Raw genomic sequence first — 14,502 nt, forward strand, 5'->3', positions numbered from 1 at the left:
CTTCGGTCTTCCCTAACAATTACTACCTTAAAAATTACTTCCTTAACAATTGCTTCTATAATTATTTATTTTTTAATTTATTATTAGTGTTATTCTTGTTGTTGCAGTTGTTAATGCTATCATTGCAGTTATATAGCAAAACCAAAATAATTCATTCAATAAGTCGCTGATAATGAACTAGATAAAGCAAATAAAAACGAAACAAAGAAAAAAGCAAATAAAAACTTCATTGTTGTAAGAGGAGTTTCCTCCTTCTTAATAATTCCTAATGGAACATTACGAAGTTTTAGGAGCATTTTTGTGCCGGAAGTTTTTGTTAACTTTACTTAACAGCGGATGCTTTTTCCGGTAGGTTTTAGAAAATTTCCAATTGTTTAATCGTGCATTTTAATTTTTGTAAGGTCAATTAAAAACTTGTTGATTCTAAAGATAAATATATTTCACATAAATTTTTTATAAATAAATATATTTCACATTAATTATGTAAATAGATACATTTCACATAAATTATGTATATACATAATCAAAAAATCTTCTCTAAAGTAACAAATAAATGTTATTTTGCTAAGCGATCCTAAAATAAGGTTTTACGCGTTTATTGATTTATTTTGATAAGCTCCTTTCTATTGAAAAATACTGAACTAATAAAGTTCTTTTGATCACGTGCTTTTAGTACTTTATTGTTAATTTTCTAAATTAAAAATCTCTGTTGTCACAAGATTTAACTGCAAGAAATTAATTAGAATTTTCTGGAAAAAGTATTACGAGGTGATTATAATTGAGTCTTTAAAGAAAAAAATTATCTATTTCCTTAATTATTAAAGATGTTTAATGAATTATTATTCTAAGATGGTTTTTACCTACGTCGCGAAGATTGATGAAGAACTATGCTTTTAACTTTTTACATGTTGGAAATATGTTTAGAGAGGCGTTGATTAGGTTTTTAATTTCATTCGTATTGCAAATAGTAGGTATTTCAAAGACTTCCTCTGCATATATGGGATAAATATTGAGAAACGGCATTACAAAGACGTCTTGGCGTTTTATTCAACAATAAAAAAAAAATAATATAATATTTGACAATGGTTATCTGGTGGCTATTAATGTCGGATCTACAAAGCAATTTTTTACCGTTACGATTTCTCGGTTTTACAAAGCATATAAAACAGTTTTTATCTGCCGCTTTTGCATTCCAGTAAAATAAATTTTACCGGCTTTATGCAACAATAATTAAGAATAAATTCTAATATATCAGAATAAATTATAATTTACAAGAAAATATAATACTAATGTCAGATGTTTATTTAACAATCAGGTCAGATGAAAAGCTGATTAGAGATAATTATGTCGTATTAACATTTATATTTGTATAACTATTTATACGATTAACTGAGGTTACGATTAACTGAGGTTACATTGATTAACGAGTATAATCTTCGATTTCAAAGGCGGTAAAAGTTTTATATTCAACTTTGTTCAGGTATCAAACGTTGCGAAGGTGAACACAGGTAAGAAAAGTAATTTTTTTGCTTTAAACTTTAATATTTTCAAAACTTTTCTGGGTTATTTCATGAATATCTAAACATTTGTTTATCTTTGAATTTTTCAAATTCATAAATACATTATTTGTTTTGTACAACTTTGATAGTTTTTTGTGACTAATAAGTTCTATTATTTGTATTATTATGTTATTTTTGAAGAATACGTATTACCCATAAATAGGTAAGCCCTTCATAAAGATATTGTTTCCATGGTTAAGTAAAGCAGATTGCGTAGAAGATGCTCATAGGGATATAAAGTTTAAAACCTGATGTTTGAATAAGTATTTAAATAAATGTAGTATAAAAGGGTTAACAGCATACGTTACGTTCGTTGACGCGATGCCAATGCAACATCTTGACGGAACAAATGGTGACAGTATACATTAACGATACTAATGGTGTCGTTATATTAATTTTTTTTACTATGCTGTTTAAAATAAATTTACAAAAAGTATACTTAAAATTTAAGTTGATCATGAAAAATATGAAAAAAAGTTTTCAATATTTTTTTTCAACCTTAGTTTTAATAAAAAATATATTTATATTTTTTATTAAAACTAAGGTTGAAAAAATCTATGAAATTATTTATATAAAAAATATAAATAATTTTATAGATTTATACCATAAGCATTATTTATAACAGGTCTGGCCTTCCAAGCATTAGTTGAAACATACATAGATTTTTGTTTTTTGTAAAAATAAATAAAAACTATGTAGGGAGATGCTTGAATGATAACTGATACAAATATATTAATTTCTTTGATTTTCTTTTCTAAGTCTACGAATTAGAAAAGAATTGACTTACTAATGGCGTCAAAACGGCTGACTGTAAGGATGTGTAATGATTTGTTAAAGAAAGATTAGCACAATATACGGTTGAATGATATTGTATATCTTTCAGATCGATAATAAATAACGGTCTTATAAAGTAATTTTCAAGCAAAAAAGCTTTTTAGTAATCACAAAAACTTTTTAAGCAACGTTCGTTTATTGCCAGTTTTTTTGTTTTTTTTTTTAATAATAATAAAAAGTACTCTCTTATTGTGATAATCTATTGAGAAACAGTCCTGAAACGTCTATCTTAGAGTAATTTTATAATATTGTACCAAATCAGCATGATATAATGAAATCAAAATCTTGTTAGAGAAATTTTGTGCTAATCGCTCGTTGCTTTTGGAATTCTACAAAGTAAAGGAAATAACTGAATAGACTTCCACTAGCGAACAACAACAACAAAAAAATTTTCAGAAAAGTTTTAAATCAAAAAATAAGCTGATTAGGATATGTTGATCTTTAATTTATTATTTTTTTAAACTTTTCATTGATTTTGATTTTACCATGAAATTTTGATTTGTCAATGCGCAATGTGCCGCAATCAAATGAAGAAGTTGAAAAGTGTGCGATACAATCAGTTCACAATGAATATTTTTTCCTTGAGTCCTTCAATACTTTTAATATATGTAGTAATATTATAAATAAACCTTGTTTTATTAATATATATAAATAAAACTTGTTTTAATTAACGCATTCTTCAAGAAAGAACCGAACGCTTTTTTTCCTTTTTTTTATGCCTTCTTTTATCTATTTTTTAGTTTTGTAGTTTGGTTTTTGCTTATTAACTCCGAGCTGCACTAACGAGCTTAAAAAAGTTTCATTTGTAAACATTTACGTGTTAAATATAAAAATTTTTAACGATTATTAAGCAATAAGCCCTAACCTGCGAACAAAATTACCGGTTAAATATAGTATATATTTAGATAAAGCTATTTTTTAAAAAGTAAATCACAAAGAGTATACAATTAACAGACCGAATAAAATATGTTCCACCATTGAGTGGCATGCCTCAAGAAAAGAAAACATGCGACTTTAAAATTACTGCGCCTATTGCAGTAAAACTGCATCTAAAAATCTTTAAAGCATTACATCCTTCATTTACGACACAGTCTTGTAATATTGCATATGGTTCATTGATTTAATCTCTCCAGCAAACAGTGGCAAATTATAGTGTCGATAAGCTAAAATAACACAAATCGAAAATATTTTAAAAAGTATAACCAAAGCTTTTGAATAAGAATGAAAAACATTGTAAACATTTTGTATAATATATAGGATAATAACATCAATGTGTGGTGTGTGCAAGGTTTTACGCAAATGAACACTATTAAAGTATTTTATTTTTTTAACTTAACTTCAGAAGGTTATAAGTTTATTTATTTGAGTTTAAAAAGTGTAACCAAATTTATTAACAGTAAAAATACATACTTACTATTTTATTTACACACTTATTTTTTGGTATCCATTTCACTTGGTCTTGTGGCAAGATAAACAATAATTTTAGCCCATACTTTGAGTTGCAATGTTTGATGTTATAAGGTTGTTCGATTCCAATCATTTGAATAATACAAGTTGTCAGCAGTTAAAAGCAAATTGCTTACTGTAAAGCAGCTCTCGTTAACGACGATAGATATTTTTATAGTTGTGTAATAACCGCCTACATTTTAGGCTCGGCGCAAATAGAGCCATATGGTTGTTCTGCTCAGACTTTTTGTTTATTTATAAAATAAAATTAGCTTTTTTATATTCCTTTATATTTTTCTAATGACTTTGTGGTTATAATTAAACTTCTATGCATTTTTTTTTGACGAATTTTTTACTTTTTAATTAAACATTTTAGAAATTCAAAAACTTTTCTTTGGAATGTTATTTAAAGGTATTTGACTACTTCCTATTTGTTTCTCAAGTGGTCTTACTGATACTTGGCATTGGATATAACCATTAACCAGGAACAATTTCAGCCAATAAGTGATTTGAAACAAACGATTTAACGTTTTAATCATAAACTTGTAAAAACACGATTTTTAATTTATCTGAGTTTATTTTTTTCGTTGATAAAATTAATTTCCCTTAAAAAAGAAATATATAGATATAATAAAACGCTAGCTATAAAAAAAAAGAAGAAAAAAAAGTGATCTGGTAACTATTAGGTTTCACACGCTAAATTTTAATTTACATACGTTATACGGTATATTCTCTGTATTTAACTTTTTTTATGGCGCGAATCTTGATGATGAAAGTGTGGGTAGAGTTAAGAAACAACGGTATTGTTTTCCCTATTTAGTTTGACTATTATCATTCAACCATACCCCTCGCTATATATCGAAGTCCTAGATTTGTCTGCAACTCTTACAATTTTTTTTTTTTTTTTTAATATATTTTAGCAATAACAGTGCTGTTTTATAAACTAAAACAATAATATATTAATTCTTTAATAAAGTATTCTATTTGAAAGATGGTTTAACTATAGCGATAAAAAAATAATATTTCAAGTCATTTTATTGTTATACGATGTTAAATAGTGTGAATCCCGGTTGCGCACAAACTTTAAAAATAAATTTTAATATTTCGAAACATAGAAATTATTATTTTAACGTATTTATTTTGAAAAAGTTTTTGTATTAAAACCATTTTATGTATTAAATAGATATTTTATACATTGTAAAATACCTTTTTATAACTAATTGTAACCAATCAAATCGGATTTAGATGTTTTATAGTGAGTTGATTCCCATCCGGATAATTTGATTATTATCCGGATACTATTATTATATAACAATAAATTGACTACTTCATTTCCGAAGACATTCTATCTGGACAATGCTGCAAAAATATCTATAGAATTAAAACTTTTGAAAAGTCAATCTTTTTTTACCTTTATTTTATTTTAAAAATCTATATGCACTTTTAAGACTTTTTCAATTTAAAAAACATTGATGCAGAGGTGAATGTATCTTTAAATTTATATATATATATATATATATATATATATATATATATATATATATATATATATATATATATATATATACATATATATATATATATATATATATAATATATATATATATATATATATATATGTATATATATACATATATATATATATATATATATATATATATATATATATATATGTTTACAATTTTTTAGGCATTGAACCAGCGCTAAATTTCTTAGTATATTTTTAAAGAATTATTAATAAAAATATTGTTTAAAGAAACTAGTTTGACAAATAAAAAACATTTTTTCGAATGCAAAGTTAACAATAGGAATTCGCTTGGAATTAAATGATTTGATAAGCGTAATAATATTTTTACTGCAAATAATTGTTTCAAACAATATTTTTTAAATATTGAAAAGTCTGACATCCTTGAAAAAAAAGTTATTGAAAATTTGAATATTGTTAAATTTTTATATATGTTTAATTTAAAAGAAATTTATGGATAGCAACATGGATGGAAATATGGTGCAACTGTTATTGCAAACTAAATATATTGTAACTAGTTTATAAATATATGCATTGTTCAAAGGAAAAAAACAATTTTACTTTATTTTGTTTATTGCTTAACGTTTTTATAACTTTTTTAAAGGTTCTTATGATTTTAAATTTGTTTGTTAAACTTTTTTTATGTTTGTTCTCAACGTTATAAATAAAGCCATTAGTAAAATTAGCAACTGTTAACAAACGTGTTAAAATTAACAGAGATATGTGATTATTGCGAATAACAAGTTACAAATTATACATACAGCAAAATAAAATTAAAAAATTATAAAAACAGAGGCATAATACAGCTATTGTGAATAACTTGCAGGTTTTAATATATATATATATATATATATATATATATATATATATATATATATATATATATATATATATATATATATATATATATATATATATATATATATCAGTGACGTAGTAAGGTTTCTAGGTATTTAAGCCTAAATCACCCATTTGATGTAAAAGTAAATATATAGTGATCTTTAATCCTGAAAATATGATAATGAAAATTTTATGTTAGTGGCTTAAATTTAAATACAACTTTTACTTTTTGATTGGACCTAGCATATTTAATTTGACAGGACCTTTTTTTTTCTTAACAGCAAACAATAAAATAAAACAGTAACTACACAAGTATTTAAGTCAGAAAAAAATATATATATACATATAAATTTTTGAAACCGTCATTTCACTCTAACTTTGTTAAACTTTTTCAAACTGCAAGTCAAAGGCTTTTCGGAAAATTTTTTCTTTATCCATAAAATCTTTAAGAAATTAAAAATAATTTTAAAAATGTAAAAAGTAATAGTAGACTCACAAAAACTCTAATATTTTGGAAAGAATTTGTGAAGGTACCGCTGTAAAAGAAAATACCCGCTTGCTTTGCATCTATTTAAAAAGGTTTTGTTAAAAATAATGGTAGCTTTGTCATTAAAATAAAACCAACAAAAGAAATTTTCCAAACTTATAGATTTTTTATAATAAATTTACAAACAACATCGTTTAGAAGTTTTTCTCACGATATTATATACAAGGTGTCATATAGCATGTTTAAGCTTAGATAAATCTAACAGAGTAGGATAAATGTTTATGTTTGTTACATTTCAGCGGGATTTATTTCCAACAGTCAATAAATCATATATAAAAATATATATTATAGATATTTATTTAAAGAGGAGTCATTAGAAAAATATTCTACTAATGCAGGAGGACGAAGAAAACACACATAACGTATGTTTTTTTTTGTTTTCTAAAGTAAACAAATTTTTTAGTATCATTTTAAAGGACTTTTAGAAATTAAGCTTAGTATTTACATGAACGTCATAATGTTTTATTAAATTTATATTAAATTTTTAAACTAATTTGTTATAATGCAGATTGAAATGCCATTGGAGTCAAGAACTGGACCTGAAGGTCAATCGTCGAGAAAGATACTTTCTTCTAATGAGGTTATTACAAATTTTTTGTGTTTTTGTATATTTCCCCAAGATTAAAGTGGCTACTAAAGCCGAGGCTGAAGCAACTACTGCACTAGTAAAGGCTACTTGTTTTTTTTTTATTTGTTGTTTCATCCCTAAATTCCGCAACATAAACCAATCGCATTTTATATTTAATTCGTTTGTGATAATATAATATTTTAAAATAGTTATATATATATTTTTATCAATTAAGGAAGCATCGAAAATTGTTGAGAAATCTGAAGATATGATGGAAACTTTAAAATACTGCAAGTTCAGCAAAATTGGTTGCAAATTTACGGTATTTTTAATTGTTTTAATTTTAAAATTGTGGGTGACTTTACAAATTGTTCACATAATTTAAAATTACTCTTTCTTTTAAAAACTTCCAAATTTTTTCTTGCAAATGTATGTGTAAGATAAAATGTAGAGGAGAATTAATTGGCAGCTTTTTAGCAGGTTTTTATCAATATATAGAGGAAAGACGCGGCTAGGTGGCAAATGGATAGAGATGGCATTTTCTAGCACATCGCAAAAAAAGTTTTTGTGGCACTTGTTTATTTTACATCAGATAAAATAGTTGATAGTTTTGATAAGTTTACTAAAGTTGATGAAAAATACATATTTCGCTATCTTACCCCAATCAAATGACTCTATAATAAATGATTTTAATTTTTTTCCATATTTTTTTACTTGCAAACTGAAAGCTCGTTCAGGTATTCTATGACTAATAGTTTTAAACTTAAGTCATTTGTTGTTCACAATAAAAATCCACGTCATCTAAAATAAGTACTTTATTACAAAACATCTAAAAGAAGTACTCAATGTCAGAAAACATCTAATGGAATCTTTTTGAGTGTTTTTATTTTTTTGTTTGTGAAACATTGAAAACCCCATATTTAACTACAATTTCAGTTAAGCATAGATTTACAAATTAAGTTGTAAACCTGTTTAACATTTTTTTTTAATGATTATTATAAATTAAACGTTCATTTTGTAAGGATTTATTATACATTCGACACATTTGATACATTCAAGTTAAGAAACATTTGATATGCTTCAATTAAATTATTTAGTTTACGGAAATTTTGCTTTTTTTTCAAAAATAAATTTTCTTTTTAATAACTCCTGGACATTTTACAAAAAACCTTATTACTTTATTAAAGATTGTATTTGCTGGTACTTGCGAGTACTTGCGAGTACTTGCGAGTACTTGCGAGTATTTGCGAGTACTCGCCGGTACTTTCAACTTTATTGGTTGTCCATATAAGTTTATGTTTACATTTAAAATGTCATATGCTTCAAAAATGGAAACTATTAATTAAATTTAAAGTTACTGAAATATATTCATTGTATAGTTGAAGAGAAAACTTCACATCAATGTAAAATTTTGTCTATTAAAGCTAAAATAATACTAAAGCAAAATTACTTTTTTGTATCTTGAGCCAAATGAGGAGCCGTAGAAGCAGTAGAATAAAAACGTAAAAAAATAAAGAACCAAATAAGGAACCGTAGAAGATCGCTAATATAGCAGTAATGTTTGAAACATATTAGTAAAGAGAAGATACACAAGTAATTAAAAAAAAAACAAAAAAAAACAAATTCAAAAATCATTGTTTTAATGTGTAAAAACTTTTTCGCGCAGTAAATTTAAAAAAAAAAATTTATTTTTTTTATAGTATAGTGATATATTTAAATAAGTCTTTTTAGATAACATGACAAATAGGCCCTACCCTACCCTCACGCCGCCACTGTATATATGTACATATATATATATATATATATACATATATATATATATATATATATATATATATATATATATATATATATATATATATATATATATATATATATATATATATATATATACATGCATATCTATATTTATATATATATACATATACTTATATAATGCATATATATATATATATATATATATATATATATCTATATATATATATATATATATATGTTTGTGTGTGTATATATATGAAGACTCTACGGGAAAAAACGGCAGGGTCACATTTTGAATGAAAAAAAGAAAACAATTACAAATTAAGATATAAAAGAAAAAAGGATAGGAAAGACCTAATTTGTTATCCGTATTTTCGACGTAAGTTCCTTTGACAAAAATTTTTGACCTACTCATATTTGACCTACCCAGTTAGTGAGATATCCCCCCACCCCCCCCCTACACACAGTGGCGGATTTAGACTTTTTGGGGCCCAGGGCTACTTTTTTTTTGTGAGAAAAATATATACATACATACATATATATATATATATATATATATATATATATATATATATATATATATATATATATATTATATATATATATATATATATATATATATATATATATATATATTTATATGTATATATATATATACGCCAAAATTAATTTGTTCTATGCAGAAAATCAGAAAAATAAAAATGTCAAAAATCAGGTTTTAATGATAAGATCAATCATTACGAGTTAAAATATGAACCTAAATAATGAGAATTTTTTATTGAAAATTTAAAATATTTTGTTGAGTGTTTAAAAACTTCCTTAGCTTTTATTTGTATATGTTAGGCTTGTTTGAAATTTAAAAATTAATATTTTTTATCTAGTGAGCATATATCATTTATAATAATATTTATAGTTTAAATCAATATTTATAGATTATAAAAATAATTATAATTTATAAAAATGTTTATAATATATAATAATATTTATAATTTATAATAATTTGTATTATTTGTATTCAGGGAAATAGGTTCGAAGTTGATTTGCACATGGATATTGCTAGCGAAAAGCACCTCGACTATGTTTTAAAATCAATTCAAGAAATTAAAAGCGAATATATTAAAAAAGAAAATAAAGTCATTGCAAAGCACGATAGTAAACTAAAAGTGTTGCAGGAATACATTTGTAAACAAAACAATGCTATAAAAGATCTTCATGAAACTAATAGACAATTAGAAACTTCAGCTAGAGATTTTGAAGTTCAGCTGACGAGCATATCAGCTAGTAATAGCAAACTTATAGATGAAATGAATCGATTGAAAATTCAACTAATAACTTTACAAGAGGAACTATTAGAACACAAAGATATAAATTTTACTGGTTGTCTAATGTGGAAAATTACAGAGGTATCTGTTCACATAACAAATGCAGTTAAAAAACAAAACCTTTCAATTTATAGCAAACCATTTTATACTAGTCGTTATGGATACAAAATTAGAGCTCAACTATTTTTAAACGGACTAGGCTGTAATACAGGTCAATACGCATCCATATATTTTCATCTATTACCGACAGATCACGACAACATTTTAAGTTGGCCATTTAGACATAAAATTTCATTTTCACTTCTTGATCAATCAGGTGATAAAACTAAAAATATTTCGTACGCTTTATGCCCATCTGTTGACGATAAACAGTTTAAACAGCCATCTGTTAATATGAGCGAAGGCAAAGGATTTAACAAATTCTTCTCAATAGAAGAACTAAAAAGAGATAACTATGTGAAGCAAGATTGTGCATATATAAAAATACGTATACACTGCAAAACAAGCAGTAGCAACTAAATTATTATGGATGAATATTATTTAAACCTCATAAATAAATACACGAAAAGTTTTAATAAGGCACTTTTAAAAGTTGGTCAAAGGCGAAGCAGTGTGTAAAAAATTTAACCGAAATCAGTGTAGTTTAATGCGCAGTCATATATATATATATATATATATATATATATATATATATATATATATCCCAGCTAACACACCAGCGTTGGGCCAACGTTGGCCCAATGCTTCTTGTAACGTTGGCCCAACGTTGGCATCCAGCGTTGGGCCGATTCCTTGATGGCCGCCGGGCATACATTGGCCCGATTACATTGGCCCAATGCAGTTTAGCCAGCATTTATCCGACGATATATTTTATTAGGTTCAGTGAATTATAAACGTTACTTGTAACTAGCACGCAGTTAGTTAGGTCATTGTTAACTTAAAATTTCTTAAATTTGTTTATTTTTAATGTATTAAAAAGATCGCAATTGCAATCGACGTATGATTAAAGCTATTTAAATTGTTTTAATCCAATGCAAACTGAAATGTGTTTGTTATTTCATTCAAGCTAAATTTATTTTCAAGGTGAAAAACAAAACATATTCAATAAAATGAAATGTATATCAGATAATATTAAAACTGTTATACAATAATCTAGACATTATCTTCGCCATTTGCATCACTGCCTTTGTCCCAAAGTTCCGAGTGGCATGCATAATCAATCCTCGCACCATCTGACTTTTTTCGGTCGTACAATTTACGAACCCACGACTTCATTTGATCGTTTACTTCCGCTTTTGAAACATCTTTTGCACCTTGTCGTAAAAAAAATTCATTTAAATATTATTAAATAACTTTGTGTTAAAACATTTCAAAAACTTTAGTAGCCCTAAAAAATAGATTAACTACAGTTTAAAAGTAATTTGTTGGGCAATCATTAAAAAGACAACAAATGAAACCAATTACATTCTATTTACATTTAAACCAAATTTTATCTATTTTTCGAAAAACCAACTTGGGTTTCCTAAAAGTTAAAACCTTAAATAGGGTTACATTCAGTTATAACTTAAGTATAAGTTAAAACTTACATGTGTATAAGTAAATTGTTTTATGTTATAACTTAATGGCCCTATACAACATAACTATTATCATGTTTAATATTTATTGATCACTAACCATAAACAATAGATTCATGTTTTTCATCCCTTGCTTTGTCCTCCTCGACCTGTACTGTTTACTTTGTTGATCCACTTCTGTAGCCATCAATTAACAGAAAATGTTGCTCACTGTTTCTTCAACAACTCGTCCATCAATCAAAACAAGATAAATAATCTGAAAAGTTTAAAAATAAACCCATAAGATCAGATAAAATATTTTATTAAAAGTACACTGAAGCTCTTTCAAGTAGAACCTGCTAAAGATGTTATAAAGATGGTATGCAATGGCAAAAATATATTGTCAGTTAATACCACAGCAACATCTGAGGAGCGCAGCGGTGGATTAATACTTTTATAGGCCTGGATCTAGTATTTTTTGGAGGCTTTTTTTATACTCTACAGTGTAATAATGACTACTAAAAAATATGTAATATTTAAAATTTAAAAGCAAAAAATACATTATTTACGTCGAGACATATTAATGTTGATAAACCAGGTGACATTCTTCGCATAGGCAAATTGCTATTCTGTTGTTCACTCACATTACTAACTAAAAGTAAATATAACAAACGTTAAAAACTTTGAATGAGTCTTGTTTTGCAGCGACGATATATATATATATATATATATATATATATATATATATATATATATATATATATATAAACATATATATATATATACGCAAGTCTATATATGTAAATATTAAAGATAGTATCTTTATATTATCATGTATAATTATGTATATTTTAAAGAGTGCTCAATACATAAACTAGAGCTATATAGTATATATTACTTTTACCCGCAGTATCAGGAATTAGCTAAATGCTAATAGTTATAATATTATTTGCTATATATATATAATATTATTTGGCAAATAATATTATATAAAAAATATAAATAGCAAATAATAAATATAAATATTAGCATTTAGCAAATTCCTGATACTGCGGGTAACAGTAATATATACTATATATATATATATATATATATATATATATATATATATATATATATATATATATATAAATATATATATATATATATATATATATATATATATATATATATATATATATATCTATATATACATATATATTATAGTATATAATATACCAACATAATAATATATACTATATAATATACATATATACCTATGTGTGTATATATATATATATATATATATATATATATATATATATATATATATATATATATATATATATATATATATATATATATATATATATATATATATATATATATATATATTTATTACAACAATTATAAATGTATTTTATAAAATATATATATATTATATATATACCTATAAGTGTAGCTGCACAATTCCTTGCACGCAACGCTCTAATATCTTTGCAGAACACTCAAAAATTACTTTGCTTTTTCTATTAATTTACAACGATGCCATTATAAAAAGCAAACTATTTTAAAATGGAGATTGTAATGCTATATATAAATGCTTTGCGTGAATAGCTCGATAAGCCGCAAGCGTAGGTTTTTCAAAGTAAGTTGGCCCAACGTAGAGCCAATGTGATGAAAATCTACGTCGAGTTACATTGCGTTGGCACTACGTTGGGCCAACGTTAGTCATCCAATCCAACGTTAACCTAACGTTGGGCCAATTAAGCATGTGTTAGCTGGGATATATATATATATATATATATATATATATATATATATATATATATATATATATATATATATATATATATATATATATATATATATATATATATATATATATATATATATATATATATATATATATATAGGAGAAGTGAGGGCATAACCACCCCCGTAACGTCTGAATTAATGTTATATGAAAATAAAAACGAAATGTCTTTATTAAACAGTTTATTTCAATAACCATATTAACAAGCTTTGATATATATATATATATATATATATATATATATATATATATATATATATATATATATATATATATATATATATATATATATATATATATATATATATATATATATATATATATATATATATATATATTACAACAAACAAGGAAGTCAGTCATTTAATCGAATGATACACTTCATTATTACGTTTTTCGGGACTCTTTTAGACGACGTAGTTCTTTCAAGATTTCTCTTTAAATTACGCCTTAAAAAATTCATTTTTTAAATTTTTGTTTAAAAGTGCTAGCTTTTTTTACAATAATTTGAAAAAATTAAATAAACTTTCAATGAAATTGATACATGGTCTTATAAAATGATATATGGCCTTATGAAATGACCTTGGTATGGGTTGATTTTGTTATTTATTTAAGTGTTGCAATCAAGTAATACTAGATAAATTTGTTGAGAACAATTTAAGATTAAATAAGTTTTTAATCAAATTTATGTGTCTATCTTTGTTGTCTATTTATTATAAAGTCAACCAAATTTTCAGAGAGCGGCCCTAGATACA

General features: G+C 24.8%; 1 protein-coding gene and 2 long non-coding RNA genes across 5 annotated transcripts; 1 reads left to right on the plus strand and 2 right to left on the minus strand.

The window, feature by feature from the left end:
• Positions 1-687: 687 nt before the first annotated feature.
• LOC100205980 (TNF receptor-associated factor 3) lies at positions 688-10,919 on the plus strand. Its single transcript, XM_065810603.1, has 5 exons — positions 688-1,508; positions 7,043-7,113; positions 7,260-7,331; positions 7,555-7,641; positions 10,097-10,919. Exons 2-5 carry the CDS (start codon positions 7,084-7,086, stop codon positions 10,916-10,918), a joined length of 1,011 nt encoding a protein of 336 aa, XP_065666675.1. The 5' UTR covers positions 688-1,508; positions 7,043-7,083; the 3' UTR covers position 10,919.
• LOC136087543 (uncharacterized) lies at positions 3,297-4,784 on the minus strand. The gene is made up of 3 exons (XR_010641860.1): positions 4,556-4,784; positions 3,808-4,444; positions 3,297-3,556 (listed from the first exon to the last, which is right to left on the minus strand). It is a non-coding gene; the product is annotated as an uncharacterized LOC136087543 (long non-coding RNA).
• A 580-nt stretch (positions 10,920-11,499) lies between the features above and the next one.
• On the minus strand, positions 11,500-13,665 carry LOC136087224 (uncharacterized). Of its 3 annotated transcripts, XR_010641640.1 has the most exons (4): positions 13,382-13,665; positions 12,522-12,604; positions 12,074-12,229; positions 11,500-11,712 (listed from the first exon to the last, which is right to left on the minus strand). It is a non-coding gene; the product is annotated as an uncharacterized LOC136087224 (long non-coding RNA). The 3 variants fall into 3 exon arrangements; XR_010641639.1 differs by lacking the exon at positions 13,382-13,665 and having other exon boundaries at positions 12,522-12,665; XR_010641641.1 differs by lacking the exon at positions 13,382-13,665 and having other exon boundaries at positions 12,513-12,665.
• Between the last annotated feature and the right edge of the window lie 837 nt (positions 13,666-14,502).

This window comes from Hydra vulgaris, chromosome 11 (genome assembly GCF_038396675.1).
Source record: "Hydra vulgaris chromosome 11, alternate assembly HydraT2T_AEP".
NCBI classification, from domain to species: Eukaryota; Metazoa; Cnidaria; class Hydrozoa; order Anthoathecata; family Hydridae; genus Hydra; species Hydra vulgaris.